This window comes from Varroa destructor, unplaced genomic scaffold (genome assembly GCF_002443255.2).
Source record: "Varroa destructor unplaced genomic scaffold, Vdes_3.0 BEIS01000007.1, whole genome shotgun sequence".
In the NCBI taxonomy this organism is placed as follows: domain Eukaryota; kingdom Metazoa; phylum Arthropoda; class Arachnida; order Mesostigmata; family Varroidae; genus Varroa; species Varroa destructor.
Window position 1 is genome coordinate 3966635 of NW_019211460.1, and position 20656 is coordinate 3987290.

At 42.8% G+C, this 20656-nt stretch overlaps 1 protein-coding gene across 5 annotated transcripts in view; it reads right to left on the reverse strand.

Annotated features, from left to right (window-relative positions):
* Positions 1–20656, reverse strand: part of REPTOR (repressed by TOR) — a 97645-nt gene that overhangs the window by 18324 nt on the left and 58665 nt on the right. For all 5 annotated transcript variants that reach the window (XM_022815635.2, XM_022815638.2, XM_022815642.2 and 2 more), the window contains 10 exons: positions 18859–19720; positions 18095–18351; positions 16512–16769; positions 16026–16372; positions 15598–15882; positions 14560–14762; positions 14004–14151; positions 13401–13646; positions 12874–13063; positions 11594–11667 (listed from right to left, as the gene is read on the reverse strand). In XM_022815635.2, the coding sequence (XP_022671370.1) occupies positions 11594–11667; positions 12874–13063; positions 13401–13646; positions 14004–14151; positions 14560–14762; positions 15598–15882; positions 16026–16372; positions 16512–16769; positions 18095–18351; positions 18859–19720 (2870 nt within the window). The remainder of the gene's footprint in view (positions 1–11593; positions 11668–12873; positions 13064–13400; positions 13647–14003; positions 14152–14559; positions 14763–15597; positions 15883–16025; positions 16373–16511; positions 16770–18094; positions 18352–18858; positions 19721–20656) is intronic.

Genomic DNA, 20656 nt, shown 5'->3' on the forward strand with positions numbered 1-20656 from the left:
GTTCGCCTGAGAAGGAAATCGTTTATGCTCCTAGATATCTTAAATTGGCTTGTTCGTCCAAAATCTTGTGTGGCGCAGCAGTCGATGACACAGTTTGGCTACCCGATAACAGGGCACTATTTCATGGCGGCCTTTTACGGCTCACCAATGCTGACAAGTATACGTCGGTTGAGAACTTTAAGCACGTTGGCTTAATATATAAACGGAGATAAATATCAAAATATGTGCATTCCGCGGTTACAAGATTTTCGATTTTCCGAAAACGCCCCGAGCCACCTGATAGATACACGTGCGTTCTGATAAACAAGATGCACGAGATGGTTGCTATGTCATTTTGAATTTGAGTTGACTGAAATTTTATACAGTAGCAAATTGCACCACCATTACAATCATTTCATTATCTTCCTTCTTAGTCTGCTCCATCGCTTCTTCATACTCTACGATCTTCTTATGCTCTTCCGTTGAGAAGACTCTGTTGCTTTACATTGCCTAAGCGCTGCAACGCATTCGCGGCACCGATACAATCAGAGCTTATATCTCATTCGAACTATGCGCATTTGACCTTCTCGGTCAAATACACACATTGGCAGACCTGAACATCGCCGCCATCATGATTGCCACAAGCGTCGCCAGCGCCAACGACGACACTTACCCGAACTAACACTGAATGTTGTGGACATAGGCAAACAGACAAGGGCCGCCTTCTTTTTTTCGCCTCTCGTTTTGGTCTCTTCCCGACGCCCCTTTCGCAACGCATTGCAATCGAATTGGCAATCTCAACCGGCAAATTATCAACCCGATCTGCTTCTACTGCCACTATCGTCAGCGTACTTCCTCATTAATCTCCTCTGTCCCCAATCGAAACTTCCATATACCTCCAAATTGGCCAGTCCATCCCGTACTGCCATTTGGGGAGAGGTTAGCGCGGTGTTGCTGGATCCTCTCTTTGCGTGTCTTTTTACAAGGATGCAGGAATAACAGTTCCACTAAATGCAGTAAAATTCAACCTCAGAATAAAAGATATAGATCGTCAACGTCTACAAGCGCTTTTGCCTAAGATGTGTAATTAGCTGTAACTATGTATGTAAATTATCTCAGTATTAAAGGACCTGGATTGAAGTAAATTTATTGTAAGCAGCGGGATTTTTCTACCTACGACCGATCCCTCGGTGGGGTTCCCGGCTTTTTCTCTAGTTGGTAGCCTCAATTGCTTATCTTTCTGTAGCCTTCTCTACTTCTCGGCGCCGCTTTGCGACTACACGAAAGGGCTAGAACGGGGGGGGACGGGGGGACGGCATAGTTACTCCCCGCTCTTTTTCCCGTTCTATCGCGGTTCTTCTGCCGGCTCATTTCGGTGTTTTATTCTTCCGTTTCTCTCTTCACCAGCCTTTTATTCGTTCGTCGTACGTTGCCTTTTACTTCGTTCTCGGCGATTCTTTTTTTGCCGGAGAAGCCGCTGAACCCGTCAGCACGCACAGCATTACCACTAGTGGCGCCATGTCTGCCGCGGCCGATTCCACTGTCTCCACTGCTACTGGTGGACTTCTTGTTCTCGAAAGCAGTGTGCCGTTGCAACTGGTTTCCACCGACGGAACAATCGAAGGTTCTCTGTTCCTCCTTCAATTTGTCCTTCTTCCCTGACGATTCTATCGTCCCGCCTCTAGCGGAGTGTCTGTCGGTGTAGGCTCGATTCACTCATTGCTTCGTTTCCAAAGATAGATGTGCCGATGATGATGGTGAACGAGACAAAATTACGCCGACGAGCTGGCGCATTTCAGCTTTTTGCGTTCTGCCACTAGACCTGTTTTTGTTTAGGACAAGAAACCCCACGAAGCTATTCCAGCCGCTCAAACAAAAAAAAAGCACCGGCCCAATATTATAATAGAAATAGAGCTAGAAACCAAAGTACATATCGACGTAATACGTTAGAACTCGACACATAGAATATGAGGGGCGAAAGCAGATATAGAGGGTGCCGACAAACACAGATTTGTTCGACCTCTTTGGTCATATGTTTCATAGTAACAGTTCAAGCTGTGAACACCTTACATACGTCATGCACGTACTTCACGCAAGTCTCTATTGTTTATCCTACACAAAGGATGATAATCAAACAGTTCAGCAGTCAGAAGCGCGCCAGCCAATAGTGTAAGTAGACGTTTAATTACTCCAAAAACAAAACTGTCTGTTTTAAGTTGTGTTGTTAGCTTAAGTGTTGAAATTGAACAGTATTTTCTACCGTTTAACAAGGAACATGTGTTTTTTTAAGCATAACTTCTTGTTTGTATCTCTGTATCGTTGATATGGGTACGAAAGACGAAAACTCTTCAACAGAATATTCAAATCGGCCCCGAATGGTTGTTACGTTTGACACTCCGAATTGCCATTCTTATTGCTTTAGAACCAAATCCTTTAGTGGAGGGGGGTTAAATCAATAACCTGCCACCATATCTAGCTACCCCGCTAATACGGTGCGTACGTTCCCGTAGTTTGAGCATCGGCCTGTTCGCAGTGCCTAGAGTAAATATACCTAGTTCATTCCGACAGTTCTTATCTGTCCTGTGTCTACCGTAGTTTGCCCTCTCCTTGCCTCCCATCTTGATGTACACTTGTCTAAGTAACCAAACACGAAACAAATTCGATTAAACATGACTAACTTTGCAACTTAAGATGTCAGTTCTATTTGACATGCCTATGTTAGCTAGACAAGTTCGCTGTAACTACATTTCACACGTTCCTGACAGGTTAATTTACCCGTCGACAATATGGCCAGGTTCGCGCACCCTTCTGTGACAACTTTTGCATTGTTATTGTTTTTTCTTCTTGAATCGTAATACTACAGTGTGGAAACTGGATCAGTTAAATGGCCACTGGTTCTATTCTTGCACGATTGGACAAAAAGCAACCATTTGAATTCGGAAAGGAAAGTCAAAAAAACGAAAATTGAAGTATGTGCCGTTTTTCAAAACTAGATCGCTTTGAGGCCACGCATTTCAGGCAACATGAAGGTCTTTTAGAAGCTGAGACTTAACAGTGGTAATTATAGGAATTGCTGTAAAAATTCGCCGCGTCTTACAATTTACGATGGCAAAGTTTATAACAAGATGTGTTGTCGAAAGAAACGCCTAAATACACTTTTTGTAGTGGTCGACCAGTCACGAAAAAAATCGATCAAATTTCGCGAAGGCCGTCGTGCGAGTAGTAACGATACCGCTAAAGTACCACACACCCATCACCGGACAGATTTCTAGCACTTGAACGAGGCTGATTGCAAAAGAAGGCTCGATGTTTGTGTTCTACACGAATTGACACAAAATAAGTCACCCGCTCATATTTCCATCAGCGAAACGTCACAGAAATGCTATGAAACGGAACCGTCTTTAAAGCAGTCGATTACGGATGATAAAAATAAAGATCACGTATGATCATACGCAGGCAACAAAAAAATTAAAAAACGTGCTTTATGTTTGATGGGATTGGAAACAAATCGAATTATGGGTCGCTGCCGCCTGCCGAAACGACTGATTCGAATCTCTAATCTAAAATAACAGGAAGTAAACAGAAAATAGGTCGTGTTTCACCATGACAACACCGGACCACTCGCATCTTAAGCTGCCCAATAAAAACTTCTACGGGAGATTTTAATGCGTCCGTTGTATGACCTGGCTGTTGGACCATCAGGCTCCCATTAGTTTCAGTCTCTACAGAACTCCTTGTTTTAATTTAATCTCAATGGAGGGATGCACAAACGGTTTATCACAATTTTTCGCTCAGAAGCCGCAGAAGTCCTACGGGATAGGGTTCAGCCGTTACCCGAAAGACGGCAAAAGATAATCAATATATTTAGTTTAGTAAATTTTAGAATATTTGTTTCAACTTCAACTCAAAAACAAGTAATACTTTTTCGACGATCTAATATATATACTGAATTGGGATTTTTTTCTTAGATGCTGTTTCCATGTGTGCGAAAAGTGTTGCTCTCTTATAATCATTACAACTTTGATCCACTTTCACAAAAACAGATTCTCCTTTTAAATCCAAATACGACTTTTTAATGGTTACTATACGTCAAGCGGCATTACTAGGTGTGAACTCTAGTTAACAGGGTCGCTCAATAATGCAAGGGCTTAGAAGGTCCAGAAAATACTAAATAGAGCAAAAAATTTCAGCTTATCCAGATGACCTAATTGGCAATCCATTATTTCCTCTCCGAAACGGCCTTTCACTCCTTTACCAGGTATTCAGATGTGTCAAAAATGATTTTGGCCCAGCGCGAAGAGGTTGAATAATAGCTAATCTTTGCTCAAACTGTGAAAATGGCGCACTACGTTCTGCCAGGACGAGTTTGCTTTTTCGTTCTGGAGGGAACCGGCTTTCTTTTGGTACAAAGAATACTAGATGCACGCGTGAATAGTACGGCCCACAGCCCTTCACAGTTTATTCCGATCTAGGTGTTTTATCCTGTGTAGTTTTTGTGTGTCATGTCAAATGTCTAAATCTGACTAATCATGAAGCATCTAGCGTTGGATGGAAAGTTGCGGAAAAATATCTAAGAAAAGACTTTTCACTTAAGGAAGGTTGTTCCAAACAGACACTTTGTCTCCACGCTGGCGTCGAATCCTGCCGATTCATAGGATAGGCAGACGAAAAAATCAGCGAATGCTTGCTATACGTCTTTATGCAGCATCTTTGCCAGTTCCGAGTACGTTTGCTAGCAGCTAGCCTGCGTCTCGGATACCCTAATGTGATTAGCGCCCATATATATTTGAAGACGATATGCACTGCTACCGTAGAGGAGCGCTGTTTGAGAGCAGCGTATGTCCCCCATACATTTCTTCTTCTTCTTCTTCCTCTTTTTCTTTTAGCTCACCTTGCACACTTGCCTTCGATACACGGGACATTTCCTTATAATAAAGAAGAGCGAGATGGACCCTCTAGGGGTGCTTGTACACAGGTTCCTCTTATATTATCATGAGTCGAATCTTCCCCGGTTCCGAGTCTCAATCCTCATTGTGGCTGTTTTAGATTGGAAAATAGGAGATGGTCACACCTGTAGACAGCTCGAGTGTTGTAGCCGTTACGGCCATTTTGCAGATCTTATCCTCTTCGTATCAATGTGAAGGTGAAGAAAATGTGCGAGAAGCTGTTAGTACCACAACTGTGGTGCTAATGGCGCTCCTGGTCTTGGCGATAGCCACTACCGATCGCAGAAATGTAGAGTTCGGTGCGGCGGGGTAGTTTGCCTGGTGCATTCACCAGACCAGCGACAGAGATTAAAGACAGCGATAGATCTAAGCAAAAACTACGAAACAGAAGCATGGGACTCTTTAGCAGTTGGGTAGCTGTGTAACTCTCAAGCATGAAAAAAAGCTAAGTTAAAAACACTCTGCTTATATTTTGCTTCTTAAAAAATGCACATATATAGATGAAACAAATGCTTAAAAATATTTTGCTCCTTCTTCCAAAAGGAGAGCAATCATATAATCATATTTCATGTATTAGATCTTGTAACTTTGACCGCCATGGTTACAAAGTAAAGTGAAGTGAAGTGATAGGGTTTGCTACACACCGATGGAAGCTATAGGTACGTGTCTATACCAGCTGATTTTTAGGTAAGCGCAAAGCAAGCGTTTCTCCCATAGGCAGGATGTGCGCGGTTCGCGGAAGCGCCACCCAGATGTCCAATCCTAATGTCTAACGGTTAGATGTCGACAATATTGTTACTGCTTCAGCTATTTCCCATGAACACATCTACCAGCTAAGTAGTAGGCTCCTAAAAATAGGCCCATTGTCAACTCCAACTGTGTCCGAGCCAACAAAACGGAGACACAGGAGTCGGAGGTGGCTGCGGGACACGATCGGCAACCCTCACTTGAGCAAAGCAATCGCCGCTACATCTACACTCTGCTACTAAATATGGATGTACAGCAATTAGAAACTGAAGGCGCAGAAGCAGTTTTGTCGGAACCATTTCAATATCTGCGATATATTCAGATTTAGTGTTTCCGTAGAGTTTTACTGTCCGAAAATAGTATTCCACAAGAGATCGTAATATACGCGTCTGCTTATTTAAATTAATTTTCGCACGGTTCAGGGAATGAGCAGATATTAGCTGTTGTCCAACACCTTCGCGTCAGGTGAACATGGGTTACCCAGAAATTGCCATTTACCTCATTGCGACCTAGAGTAATTGAACTACTGACTCAATACAGTAGAACTGGAAGAACGTGATTTAAAGCGTGTGCTTTAAGCACTCAAGAACTAATTTAAAAGGCGCAAAAGGGCATTCTTTAGGCCCTGGTGTTTCGATTTAACGTAGCGGGTTCTTAGATCGGGCCTAGATCGTTAACGAAAGCTTCGGAGACAAGCCAAGCCTGATAGTAGTAGCAAAATCCAACGGAAACTTTTTGAGAACGATAAAGCTAAAGAACTTCATCGATGTTATTTTCGCCTGAACTCCTCCAAGCGTGAACAGTAGACTGTCTTTGATTCCTCAGCCATAGTAATAGATTTATCGCAGATACAAAGATCAGTCACAGAAAGGACTGATGGCTTATTTGCGGTCCAAGCAAGGTTCTCATTGTGCGTAACACAGAGACCATGTTCTGAGTGACATGTCTCATGAAGAAGGCATCGTATTTCCACGCTACCTTCAGAAAGGCGTACTCGTCATTGAAAAATGTATTTGAATATTCTAAAACCTTAAATGAGACCATAGACGATTAGTTTGATGGATGGTAAACTATACAGTCTTCATCCGGATGCGCGCCGGCTCATACGAGCAAATAAATACAGGACTGACTGACTCGGCACGTTCTGTAGGATCGTCGTGCAGCTCACATTTGAATTCGTTGGGTCGACTTGCGTCAAGGTTCCCCGCTAACAGAAACAGCGAAGCCAGCCCTTTAACAGTCGTCGATTACAGTAATATCACTAATAGTAGTTGCACGGGTAGCAGGTATTATTTAAAAAAAAAATTAAGATAGTCCTAAACTAGGGAGTCTGGTACTCGAATGTTTATTATCACAATGCTGAACAACAATGTCAGCATCGAGAACAAAGGTGGGACATTACAAGGCTTCCCGTATTTTGCAAAGATCCAGGAACCATTTCACTTCGAACGAACGAACCTAATCGACGGGAGACTATGGAAGGGACCATAGAAACGACGATGCAGGAAAACGGAAAGAGGCTTTCAGTCGAAAGCGTCATCATGTAGATCTATCTGCGGCGCCAGTGTGTGAGGGGCAACCTTTACTGTCTTTCCTGTTCCCGCTTCGGCTGCTGTTTAATCAATTATCTATGCACCACCACCATCCTCTCGAAAGACGGATGAACTAAAGAAACATGGCAGTACCCAACGTTAACCAGCGGACCATCATTGAGAAACAGCCTGGACGATCTGTGTCACATAAACCAGTCTACGCGGCGGCAACAGCTAAAAAGTACTACTGATGTCTAAATATAAAGAGAAAAAGCTATGAAAATGAGATTTTCTCGGACAATTTTGCTGGCAATACTAAACGCAATAGACTAGAAAATACAGACCTGATCTTGAAGGACTTCCGAAATACTTTATAGGAATGTAAACCAATACAAGGTAATAGCTATTATTAAGATTTTATGTGATTCAGGTCGTCCTAATATAGATGGCTTTAATTTATGCTGTTTAATTGGGCGAAAATTAAATAGCGAAAACAAAATAATTAAAAACAACGATTTCTGTGGCCATCGGTTTGAATGCCAAAAGTGAGCGTTCTTCCTTTCAAACTAATGACAATCGAAACTTAGCTAAGTTTATCCTGGAGAACGTTTTGTGGTTCCCCTGAGAAGCACACTGTTTTTTAAACACTGGCCGACGATCTACCAGTGCACCTCTTTCTAAGCGAACCAATTCACCAGTGAGACGCGTGTTGAATATTTTTCTAATATTTTCTTCCTCCGGTTGGATAGGGGCGCCATCATCAGCGTCATTGTCACCATCAGATCAGTTTCATTAATCTTTGCGGCAGCCGTTTCCTTTTTGCAGAACTCATCGCAGAAATCTCTTCATTTTGTGCTTCATCACCTTACTACGCCTAGTTTTTTTTGGACAACGAATTCTGCTTTAAAGAAGCTGCCCAACTTTCTTATTACTAATATTATATATATAAAGAACCCTGCTTTATTGACGTACATTGCTTCTGGTGACAGTATAGCGATAGCCTTTCTATCGCTATCGAAGATTATCGCAAAAAGAACCGTCTATATTTCAGCCTATATCGTCTTTAGATTTATAGTATGTTGACGATGAAATTTTCATGGACTCGCTTTGTTACAAAATTGTTAGCAAACGTTCGTTCTGAAATCGGTGGAAGCACATCCCGTAAGCCTAGAATCTCATCAGGCTTAATGTACGTGTTGTTTTGTGTATTTAGTCGGTCATTGAAGGTTGTTTATAAACGGAACACCGCCCTACAAGCCCCTAGGGCCCCTGGGGGGGAAAAATAATTATTCGGCTCGCGATTTCATCCAACGGCAAGCGCAGCGAACCCTGTAAAATTCTTATCACCTTCGTTATCACTACAGTCAGATTAGAACCTTCGAACTGCTTTATTGTTGAATTGCTACATTTTTACGAAAAAGGTAATTTACGTCAGTAGCAACAAATAGCATAGGAAAAAGCTAGCCTTTTTCTACAATCACAACACGCTATATGTAGACGCGTACGCGTCTTTTAGAGAATATGGGGACTAAGTGTAATTTTATTAGGGTTGTAATCCGAGTAGTTTTGTTAATTGAAGTTATATTATTATATGGATATCCATTTACATATTACCTAGTGATAGTTTCAGACCTTGAACGGTGTGTGAAATGCAGCCATTTCAAAACAGCGCGCCTAAAACCACTACTCCAGTCACCAAAATCATCATCACTATCATCGTCGTCGTCGTCATGTCTAGAGGCGTGTCTATGACTGCAGTCGCTACAAACGAAAAAAGCAGCAGTGCGAAAAACAGGGACACTAGTACGACTAGCTGAAAGAGCACTAGTAACTCTTTCTGCTTGGCCTTCGCTCTATCTCCACGGCTTCACTTGTACGCTACACACACACACGCCTGTTTTTCTCTGCTTTTCAATCCACATAGAGATACACACGCATTTACCCGTTTTTCTTGTGCTCTCCCTTTTATGTCGAAGGTAGCAGTGGACTAGCCATAACCCGAGTTAGAAATGTCAGCGAACGCGTACGAGATCGACCCAGGGCGGAGCGGGTCACGAATTTTCAATTTAAAAAACAAACATTCCCACCAGCGGTGGCGGCCACTGTGTTTCCATTGCTACAAAAAACACAGGTCGGACAGACCACTACTAGCAGCAGCAGTAGTAGTAGTAAGATAAAAAGAACGCCCGTCTCACCAGCAGCGTTATCATGAGAATTGAAGATGAGAACAACTAATGTGCCTATTATGATATGAACGTCGTGGAAGGAGTATCTTGAGACGGGCACGATTTATACATCCTATTGTTAATATGGTTGTAGCTTTTTTAATATAATTCAGATTTTATGTCTAGTCGCGTATCTACCGAAGAGTTTGTTATGTCGACTACAAAAGTAGGCATCGACTCTTTGCGCATCTTCCTCTTCTTCTTATTGTTATTATTATTATTCTACCCAGATACTATAAAAACATGTAAAACTTCCAAATAATCACTGATGGAAGATTAGCGGCAAATGGCAAAGGCAACACGTTTGACATACTTTACTCCTCACCGTTATCATTAGCAAAGTGTATTTTTCAAAGAATTATTTAGAAATGCATTGGACCTTTTTTTACAATATTTGATGAATCAGATTTATTCGCTACTGAAACTGCTTCACGACGTTGGCTTTCCCTACTGCGCAGTTGCTATATTTACTTCACTACCTAATATTTCGGAATAGAAGCTCCAGCTCAACCGATTTGAAGAACTTTAAGCTGTTATGAAGTCTTTGAGGCTTTCTGGCGGCTACTGCACTGGCTAGTTGAGCAGCCTCGATTCCTATTGAACATTATCGTCCGACAGTTGTTTCTCCTTCAGACTTGCGCTCCTAGAGGGAAAAGCGTGGAGAGGCATGGACTCGCAGCGTGAAAGCTTCTTTTTCTTTCTTCTTGTTTATGAGTTCCATGCAACCCCCTCCAGTTCCGACAACCGACACGTTTTCCTTCTTTCCATTCCCTTTCACCCCGTTCGGCCCTACTCCGCCCCTCAGAGTACGAGAGAGTTGACTGGCCGTTTATGCCCCTATCTACCCTCAGCTTTCCGGTCGGTCACTAGCCCTGGCGGCAAACGTATTGTTGCAAAAAGCAATGTTCCACGCGCGTACTCACAAACATCTTGCCGCCAACCCCCAGCGACCCATCATCTTTGGCTTCACCTCCTTTCCATCCAGAGTTTCGTGGTGCTCCACAAGGTCCCTATCTAGTGTATCTTAGTAGTGTAAACGGAAGCTTGCTACTCTTACATTACTGCTGCGAAATGGCGAAGCCTGCTGGAGAAGCAGCACCAATATAATCGACTGCGCCGGCACTGTCGAATCTTCTAGGACAGTCCATTCAGTGCTTTTTCCAACTCGCCTGCAGGCTCATTCCGTCTAGCCCTCAGTACGTTATACAATTTTCGTCCAGTGCGTTTCAAATCCAGCGACCGCCCTGGCCAGCAAACCCATAATACCACAGGGCGTGTACACGGACGGAGACGCGCGCAGCATCTACAGGACAACTGAAGTAGTCCACGATATCGCTGTGAAGTGAAGAAAGCTGGACATGCACGGCGGCATCAGCAACAGCAGTAAAGGTAACAAACCTTCAGGCAGAATTTCATTCTCGCATGCGTTTCGATTGGTACGCTTTCTAGCAATAGCGATGATAGGATTCTTAGACAGTAGCAATATTCCCTAGTCCTTGTGGCACGGTTCGTAGGAACTGCATATTATAATAGTGCTCCATGATACCCTTTCGCTTCAATCAAGTTCTACTACTTACTATTCGCCGGTTTCATCGCAGTTGCCTTGAAGCAGCGGCCTCCACCAGCGCTGCTATACGGCACTTGAATGACCCAACGCGTTGCTTACCTATCGCTCATTCTTCTACTTTTGGACGCGGTGCGCAGCTTCACCCTATAACAGCATCTATACCCTCCACAAATCGGCTCTTGAAACATTCTGCTTCACCCCGCACCCCACCCATCCCCCCAAGAGGCTTGCTTTCCTCCTCCTCTTCGTAGCGCTCCTAGTATTCCTTAATTCCGTTCTGTTTGAGAAATAGAAGTATCTCGTTGCTATATTTCCTATTGGCCGCCCTACAGATGGGACAGATTCGTTCGCATTTCGTTCCCTAATCGATTAAAACGTTCTTGTCCGATGGTTTTTTCGTTTTTTTTTTTACTGTCTTTTAAGATCGATATAATATAGAAGACAAAAAGAAATAGCATTATCAAAAGCGGTTGAAAAAACGCCCGGGATTGCTTTCTTCACATCATCTAGCTTAAGACAAATCCACGAGATTAAACTAGATGGTCTTCCCTGTCGTAACCAGACCACCATCTATTTTTAGCATTCTATAGCACTTACTATGCTCTTGTTGAAGGCCGTAGAGTTTCAGTTTGTTAGCTTCGTGCTGTGCTTTCTTCTTGAGTCGGCATGCTCTGAAAATGCAAAACAAATAGTTACACATGTCTTCCTTAATTTAATTTATGATAAGTATTATGTGAATGCTTCCATTAAATCAAAGCTCAGCCATATTTTCCCTCTATTTGCAACGGATCGACTATTTTCTTTTCAGGTAGTAGAGTGCCGAAAGACAACCTTGAGCGCACACGACAACGTTCCATTAAGTTTTATAGTAAATGGTTTCATTAATTTTGACGTGTGTGATTTCCATGAAGGGCAAACAGGTTAGACAACAGGTATGTAGCTATTATCACGTAGCTCTTCAAACATGATACATTCTATCGGATTGCAATACGTATCAGGCGTAAGTTAAAACTGTACAGATTAACGATAGCTTACTATCGTATTGTTCCTTTTTTCTTTCAGAGTGACGTTATTTCAGCGAGTTCTATTTTATAGTAGACACTTAAATCGGAGCGTTATGCTTATCGCATAAACTGCTATGGACTTAACAGAAATAAATATAAGCCATATATAGATAGATCGGGGTACAGCGTAAAACGTGTAACTCTTCCCTGTGGCGAAGGATAGGCACAGAGTGAATTGTCTGCTAGCTAACCGAGACTGTTTTTTTTAAGCGCAGGACATCGGCTCGCCCGCAAGCAGACGAGCTGACCCCGTCTGGCCACAAAAACAGCCAATCCAGCACTTGTCCCGTCCGTGCTACTTCCCCGTGTCCCCGTGAGAGTTTTTAGTAAGTCGAGCAGCGACTCCTAAAAATCCGACCAGACGAAGACCCCGCGATCAGCTCTCGGCTACCGGGCCATTTATCCTAGGTCAAGGCGAACGAGAAGGTCATCACACCTCATCGTTTCAATGCACCTTATAGGAGAGCAGTTTCCTCGTAAGAGCTTTATTTATTTTCTTCTTGTCTGAGTTGATATTATCCTGTACAATGTCGCGCTTTATCATTTCTAAATCACCTCCAGATCTGAATGGCAAGATGCCTGCTGAAATCCCTTTAAGCGGTCACATATTCATATGAAATGCGACCTGTGGCAAGAAGCTTGCGAGCGTTGCTGTTCAGAGTCACTATACCGGTCGGATTCTATCGATGGTGACCAGAACAGTCTCGCACGGTAGAGCTGTAGAGGATTTGTCGATTTGAGCACTACCATATGACGCAATACCCAGTGAAGACACAAATCTACCTATATTAATTCTAGTAATTGTAATGTTACCTGGAAGCAAGTTTGTTCTTCTCCTTGCGGGATTTGTTACGCGCGTTGAACGGAACATCAGTTGGCGGTGTTAATTCATTAATAACCCTATTGAGCTTCTTGAGTTCTACCCCGATGTTGTACAACTTATTGGCATTTGGCGTCAGGTCATTGCCATCGCCTCGGCGTGCTTTACCTGCGTGTTTTACACCTATGAGTGAATGACACGGAGAGCAACAACAACTACGTGTTAAATAAAACAAGGTAGAAAATAATTTTCGGTATGAGTACACGTGTATATTACCATTAGCTAGAGCAAACCTATGCTTGGACTTGTGCTATCATATACTGTAGAATATATATTTACCCACCCCTCGTAGCAAGCCAGATCTGGGATGGCGAGGGCATCAACCAATCTTCTCATTCGATGTTCAATTTTACAAAAAATAATTGGCTACGTTAAAGTAGCTTACCCTCTGACAGTCGTATAACACCTAAATCATGCTCATGTATTAACTATGGCGCGCGAGAAAACTGCATTAGCTTGCCTTCGAGCTGGCAATCGGGGCTGAACACAGGATCGGTTACGTCCGCAAGAACGTGTGGGTCGGCCGGAACATTGGTGACTTTCATCCGGGGTCCTTTGGGCCCTTTAGCTTGAACGTTATACTGCCAGAAGTACTTCCCTTTTTTTTTGCTAGACCCAGCAAAAATGCTGGGCTCATCGGAGTTCAGAGACGCTGGTGACAGCGGCGAACGCACGCCATCCTGTTCAGCGTCACTTCCACCAGAGTCTGCAGCAGCGGCAGCAACGTCAATACAAACATGTAAGTCATTAATGTTACAGACTGTTTAACTATTGGCATATACTCTCAACATCAACTTTTCTCTATACCACATACTGGAAGTAGGCTCTTTCGGGAGTTTACCTCAACTGTTTCAGGCGCATGAACAGATAATGCTCGCATATAAGCTTTCAGCTTGTCAAAACGCTATCCTTTATTAAGCTAGGTCAATATTTCAACGTTCTTCAGCCTGAAGGCTCAGGTTGCGCGTAAAACATTTCTTATCTGATTTTATGCTCTCTTTTGAATACAGCATCATCATGTGACCAGCACCCTTTACATCGCACGTATTAATAGAGTACTGACCGTCTCCCGATGAATGATCGTCATTGTCGGAGTCATCTTCTTCGTCCGCCTGAGAGCTGAAGCCCTCGTCCATCGTAAGTTGAACAGAACTTAGTTGCGAAAGAGTGGTGTCAGTCGAGCCGTGGCGAAGACGACCCGTGCGCTGTACCTAAATAATCACAGATAAACGTCATAGCATGATACTATGATGCTATATATACGTTTACAAGACCTCCTCTAAGCGAAACCCAAAAGCACTCCAAAAAGTACGTTGTATTCTAACCAGATCCATCGGATTGATGGATTTTCAAGTACTCACTGACTGATATAAGGCATTCGCTTTAGTTAAACATTAAACAATTATGAAAAGGTGAATATAAATGCTATGCGCTACAACAACGCTTCTCGGCTTCACGGAGCTGCAATAAACGTTTTGAGGAAAACCAGTTCAGTGTGAAGGCACAACGCTGAAAGCATTTTAAAACTTACTTCACTTGCAGGTTATAATTCAGACTTCTTTCACATACCTTTGGCCTAGTTAATACGAAAATTACGTGGCAAGACAGCAAAACCGTACCTCAGCTTTCCGCGCTTTCCACATCTGCTCTACCACGGCATTCGTCGACGGCGCAGACGTACTTAGACGATCCGCCAGCAAAGAGCCCTTTGGCTTGCCCCCGCCGGGACCAGCCAGACCGAGCGGACTTTTTCTAGCTGGCGAATGGGAGGGACTAACACGGCTGGGATGAAGGAAACTACGGGACGCTGCCTTGCCCCCGCCTAATGAAACAAAATAATAGGCAACTCACTAGTTAGCTGCCGTTACATAGACACACGGGGCCCCATATGAGGTCGATAAAAGATTATACAAATACTCGCCTTTAACGTAGAGCAATGATAATATTAGTGTTATAAATGACATACAAGTAATAATACTAATATTCATCACGACGAAATGAAAACTTTTTGCAGTACCAGATAGCTTGAATTTGGATATTTAATTGAACTGCAATTGAGAAAGCCAAAGGCTGGCTGTTACCTCTAGACGATCCTTCAAAACTTTACGCCTAATTATATTTGAAGCTAAAAATATAGTAAAGCCTTTGTAATCACTTACCTAATAAGAGGACTTACATGACTCATGTAATTGTCTCCGAACATTTCATTAAAAATATGACCCTTTGCTTAAGAACAGCAAAACATGTTTTTTTAGAAATTAGAGATAAGGGACTATTTAGAATCTAAATTAACCCATTTCGCGACACCATTTGAGGGTGATGTTATTAACAAGACTTAGAGTAACTAAAGGCCACTTCAGTGCAGGAATGATACGAAATCGCCGAAAAACCGACTTATACAACTTCAACCATCTCTAAGCACTTTTCAGATATAGGTAAATTCAACAATTTAAAACTGATTCCAGTCGCAGGGTCAGTGACATTTCATTCCTTCAAAAAAAAAGTCATCACTTTTGAGAAAAGTTGTTTTCTTTACAAAATATTCTCATACCTTGTCTAATATCAACTGTGGTCCATTGCCTTGCTTCATTAGTACATGCAGTGATTAGCGGGCCAATGTATTTCCACAGATATCGTCATAATGAATAATATCGTACCGAGATGTTGTTTGCCGGGAATTCCACTGCTCGTCGAGGGAAAACTTGAACTGAGTGGAAGAGCGTAGACTGATGGCGGCAACGGGTTAAGGAATCCGGGCAACGTGCCACTTGATGAGGCGCCAGGACCAGCCTGAACTCCACCTTGATCCTTTGATAATGGTGCGGCCATTTGGCTACTGGAGGGCGGTGACAATGTGTGTAGTCCAGAAGAAGAAGAAGTCCCGGCCATCAAGTCTGCGAACAAAGGACCACCACCGCTGTCAGCCCGCGATGCTGATGACCCTGGTGATAATGTAAAATCGCCGAAAAATTAATTTCGCATTTTTTAGTTGCACTTCTGTTTATAAAGTCATTGATTAAGCCTTCAGTACTATCTCGAACTAGGTAAAGACTGGGTTCTAGAATAGCCATTGGCGCACCCTTACCGAGTACTGTGGTCGGCTCCATCTTGATATCCTGAACTGTTGAAAGCTGGGAACTTGTCAGGTGTTGCCCAAACATGTCCAAGTTTTTTCCGCCATTTCCAGAAGTCATCGAGATGGGGGACGAATTAGAGAGATTACTACTTGTAGTTACCGTCATAGGCTTGTCGTGATCATGGCTGTCCATAAAAAAACTGGATACATCAAAACCTTCAAGAATCTGATCCTCATCCTCGTTAGCGTTTAACTCGGCAAGCGTCGGCTCTGCCAGCGATTCTGACTTGATATCCGTTTTGAACACTGAATTCACGTCAAATTCCATTGGCAGTTGTTGCGATACACCAGGTACACTGCAGCAGCACATGGACAAAGAATCTTACTTTCATTGTGGATTGCCGCTAAAACCGTGCAGCAAAGGCAATTATAATTACAAATTATTATAAATAGTTAAAGTTATGACAAGGTAATTGATCGAACTTCAAACATTACCTAGACCAGAGTTTGTCGGGCTCTTCACCGATCTTGCTGAGTCCCCCAAGGGAGGCCTCTCCTCGATGCCCTTCGACTTCGTCTGGTTCAAGTTCCCACATGAGGCCCTGACTGTCTGACGGATCAGACGACCTCTTGGAATCTTCTAGCGAGCAGGGTATGGGAATACCAGGGAGATATTCCAGGATGTCCGTAGAAGAAAAACTTCCGGTGAGATCAGGTCCCAGCGTCGAGTACAACGAATCCTCAGAAATGAGTCTGACGTTAAACAATTATTGGGAAAGCGCAGCAATTTTAGTAGTTGATGCAATCTTGTGATGAACGACTACATCTATTCAGAACTCAATTTAACAAATCAAGGTAGAACTGGTTTATCTATCGGATTTTCAATGATCGCGGCGCGTACGGCTAGCGATTATTTAAAAGCCATAACTCTTAATGGGGACACTCGCTTTGCACACTGGTCGCTGCCACCCGAGCACAGATCCCGCGCCTTATGTTTGGGTGGCATTTTTCTACAAGACAGCCGGAAAGCCTCCACCAGGGAAATGATCGGTCCCTGGATGAACCGATTCTTATCTCGTACAACCGGGAAAAACGCTTAATATAGGACGCCACGGCGAACGACACCCTAACCACGTCAGATGTCAATCGCTGTGCTAACAACCCCAGAATAAGCGGTATCGAGAGTAGAGTAAGCCAAGCTAAAGAAATAAAAAGATGTCCAGACCGCTCGCTCGTTTACTCATCTTACTTGCTTCTTAAACCTCAGACAGCTTAGCCGCCGGGCAAAATGGAGTTAGCAAGTGAAATATAGGAGGCTTTTATTGTGAAACACATTAAGACTAAACGATTGTCACGTTGAAATTAATTCGAAGAATTGACATAAATCAAAAATGGCAGATGTCGTCTGCTGCGTATTTAACTTACCGAGATTCCATCATATGCACGTTAAATGAGGAGAAATCTTGGCCATTTAATCCCTGGATATATTAGCTTCGTCGTACGCAATCAAATTAAATTGACATTTCTACATATTCGTAGATACTAATATGTGTATCCAAGCGTTATAGTTTCTCTGTATTTGTGCGTCATTATCCTAACGAAGCGAAGGATTGCGTAAGAAATGGGTGCAAAAGCAGGCCGGTGTATAGGCCGGTGTATAGCCTAAATGCCTTAGACCACCAGCTTCGACCCTCATTACACTGTAACGTATCAGTCACGCGTAGACAGCTTTATTCGAACTCTCAATAAAAGGTATGCAATTTCTTTGAAAAAATATTTCTAAGCAAAGACGTACATAAAAAGGCTTGGGGAACGATGATCTTTTCGTCAATCAATTCAAGGCTTGATACGGGGTCATCTATAGCTAAATTGATGCCGCTGATTATAGGGAGAACTTGAATAAACATCCCAGCAATCCGTTCAAGAGAGCAGCTGATGCCAGGAATATCTATCTCACTGTATTATTCGGATATTATAATTCTTATTATTATTACTAAGCAGCACTTTTTTCATCCAATCACAGCTATCGTGTGGTAAATGAGGTAGTGAGTAATTTGTTCTTCGCGATGATTTCTTACCTATTTTCAATTGTGAGATTGTGATTATTTTGTGTGGTGATTATCTGAGAATTTAGGGTAAATGAATGATCTCGCGGTGACGTGACATTGACACTCCAACCGCCAAGTACACCAACTGTGCTTGATCCCTCTTGAAGGTCTGATGAAGAAAGTGTACATTGGTTTCCGACGGACGAAGGATCCAAGCCAGTAGCGCTTGTGAGCGCACTACCGGATTCCGGAGATCCGACGTAGCTCGACGTTTCCAACTGAATGTTCTGGAGAAATAATCGCAAAGTACTCACACATAGTACACGAAAAATGCCCCTTAAGATAACACTTGTAATATAAGTGGGCACGCGCTTGTCTATTTAAATGTTCCCTGTGTGTTTGTTCAACTTGGATCTAACACTATATGGACATCATATGAGAACATAAGTATCACACTTTCTTATAAAATGTTTTTACATTTACTAATACCTTGTTTAATCCACCATCTCTATAGTAAGCTCGTTACTTTTATTACTAGCCTTCCTTCCTTCCTGATATAGCCTATATATACTCTGTGCGTATCACATCCTTACAAGTTGGACTTTTGTTGATTCTTCATCATACGATATTTCCCATTTATGATTAAACTGAGCATGTTGACATGTACGTCTTCCGCTAAACGTTGAGGGCCTTGATTCAAAAGCTGCCTTTGAACTCTAGGTAAACAATTAATGATAATTAACCCTTGTTTTTTTTCGTATTACCTATGGCATTATCATCACAGGTGTCCTCACCTGTGACAGCGCCATTGCGGCGGAAGTTGTTGTCATTAGGGGCGCTGTAGAACTACTGTTTTGTTGCTGTTGTGTTGAAGGTCCATTGCCCGGGGCATTATCCGCGTGGCTTGGGTGCACCATTTGCGCCGCTGGTGCGACCAGCTGGTAGAAACTGCTACCACCTGTTGCCCTTCCACCTTCGTAAAAAATTCTCCCGCCTACCAAGTCTTCCTCCCGATGATGGTCTACCCGCTGCTGCGAATGATGATGGTGTCCACGTTGATTCTGGAGGCTGTTTGACTGAAGACAATGCTGCTGACGAACGTAATGATGGATAGAAGCGTTGGGCAGTACACTATGGGCCTGATGGAATCCGCCACTGGCACGATCTGCCAAAGGGTGGCCAGCAGTAGCAGTGCTATTATTACCGCTGGCCAGCTGCTGCTGCTGCTGCTGCTGCTGCTGCAGGTTATGGCATTGGTGGACAATCCGATCGAATTCGTGATGCTGCAGTTGCTGTTGTTGTTGTAGATGATGCGGCGTCCCTCCTTCTCCTCCTCCGTGTTGGCTGTGATAAATTTGCCGTTGCTGCTGCTGAGGTGTTGACCAATGGCGATGGCCACTCGCTGTTAACAATGAAAATGGTAACAAAGATGTGGATTTGTTGCTGAAGGTGTGGTGCGAAGTCGGGTTTGTTATTGAATTTGTTGAGGACGTCGAGTTGTCTAATGCTGTGAGACCGAAACCGCGCAGAGGGTTCGAAGATGAGGTGACGGTTGAGAGAATTAGGCCACTGCTTGACCCAATATTGCTAAGGACGCCTAAGCCGGCGGAGTTAGTTGAATTTGGTTTTGAACTATCCCCGTTTCCTCCCAGCAGCCTGTAAATGGATTAAGAAAATCAATTTAGATCGATATTTTCCAGCTCTCATAGAGAACAGATTTTCGATCATACAGAGATAACTGAATAAATCTAGACATTAGGAAACCAGATTTTTTAATATATATATATATATATTTGTTTTTTTTTATAATTAAACAGCCCTCTTTATTCAGACATTTTTCTTTATTTTAGTTAATTTTTAAACGATGTTTCGTGCAGCTTTCTCTAATAATTAATTATTTGCGAAAAACGAAAATGTAAATACATGTTAATATTGTTATCTAAAATAATGCCCATTTTATCGCGTTTGTTACGGCTATGACCTCAGCGAAACAACACGAGAAAGCAGTGCCATCTTACATACGCCGGTATTGCCGATACTAAACACTGTAGTAACGGAATTTAAAACGGAAGCGCGAAAACAGCAATAGCCGCTCGTAAAACAAGTACTTCAAGGAACACCTTATATTTACTCTAGTCCAGAACAGGTCCGATAATCTTATCGCTGCTTAAGGGAGTCGCTGTTTGGGTTCCACTAGATTATTCGTTCGGGCCTCGAATGTAGGGCCTCAAAAACTATGAACCGCAAGTATAGCTTTTTAACCAATAAAATGCAATGAAACGTATCACTTGATGCTCTCAAAGACATTAGACGTTGTAGATCTTAAACTACCAGGCTGTAATAGTCGATCTCGAAATGGGTCATATCTTGAAATCACTATAAGGATAGTTGGACAGAAGCGTAGACTATACGTATCGACTGATACCTTGGTCAGAGTTGTTGAAATCGAACGCTCTGATGAAATCATTGACTCGAAAGATTGGCAAACGCAGGCGACAAAAACTCCTCCCAAGGTTGAAAAATACGTTCTTTATTTGATTACCATGCCATACCAACAAGGTTCGAAAAGTGTGCAATCGCGGTTACGTTGCT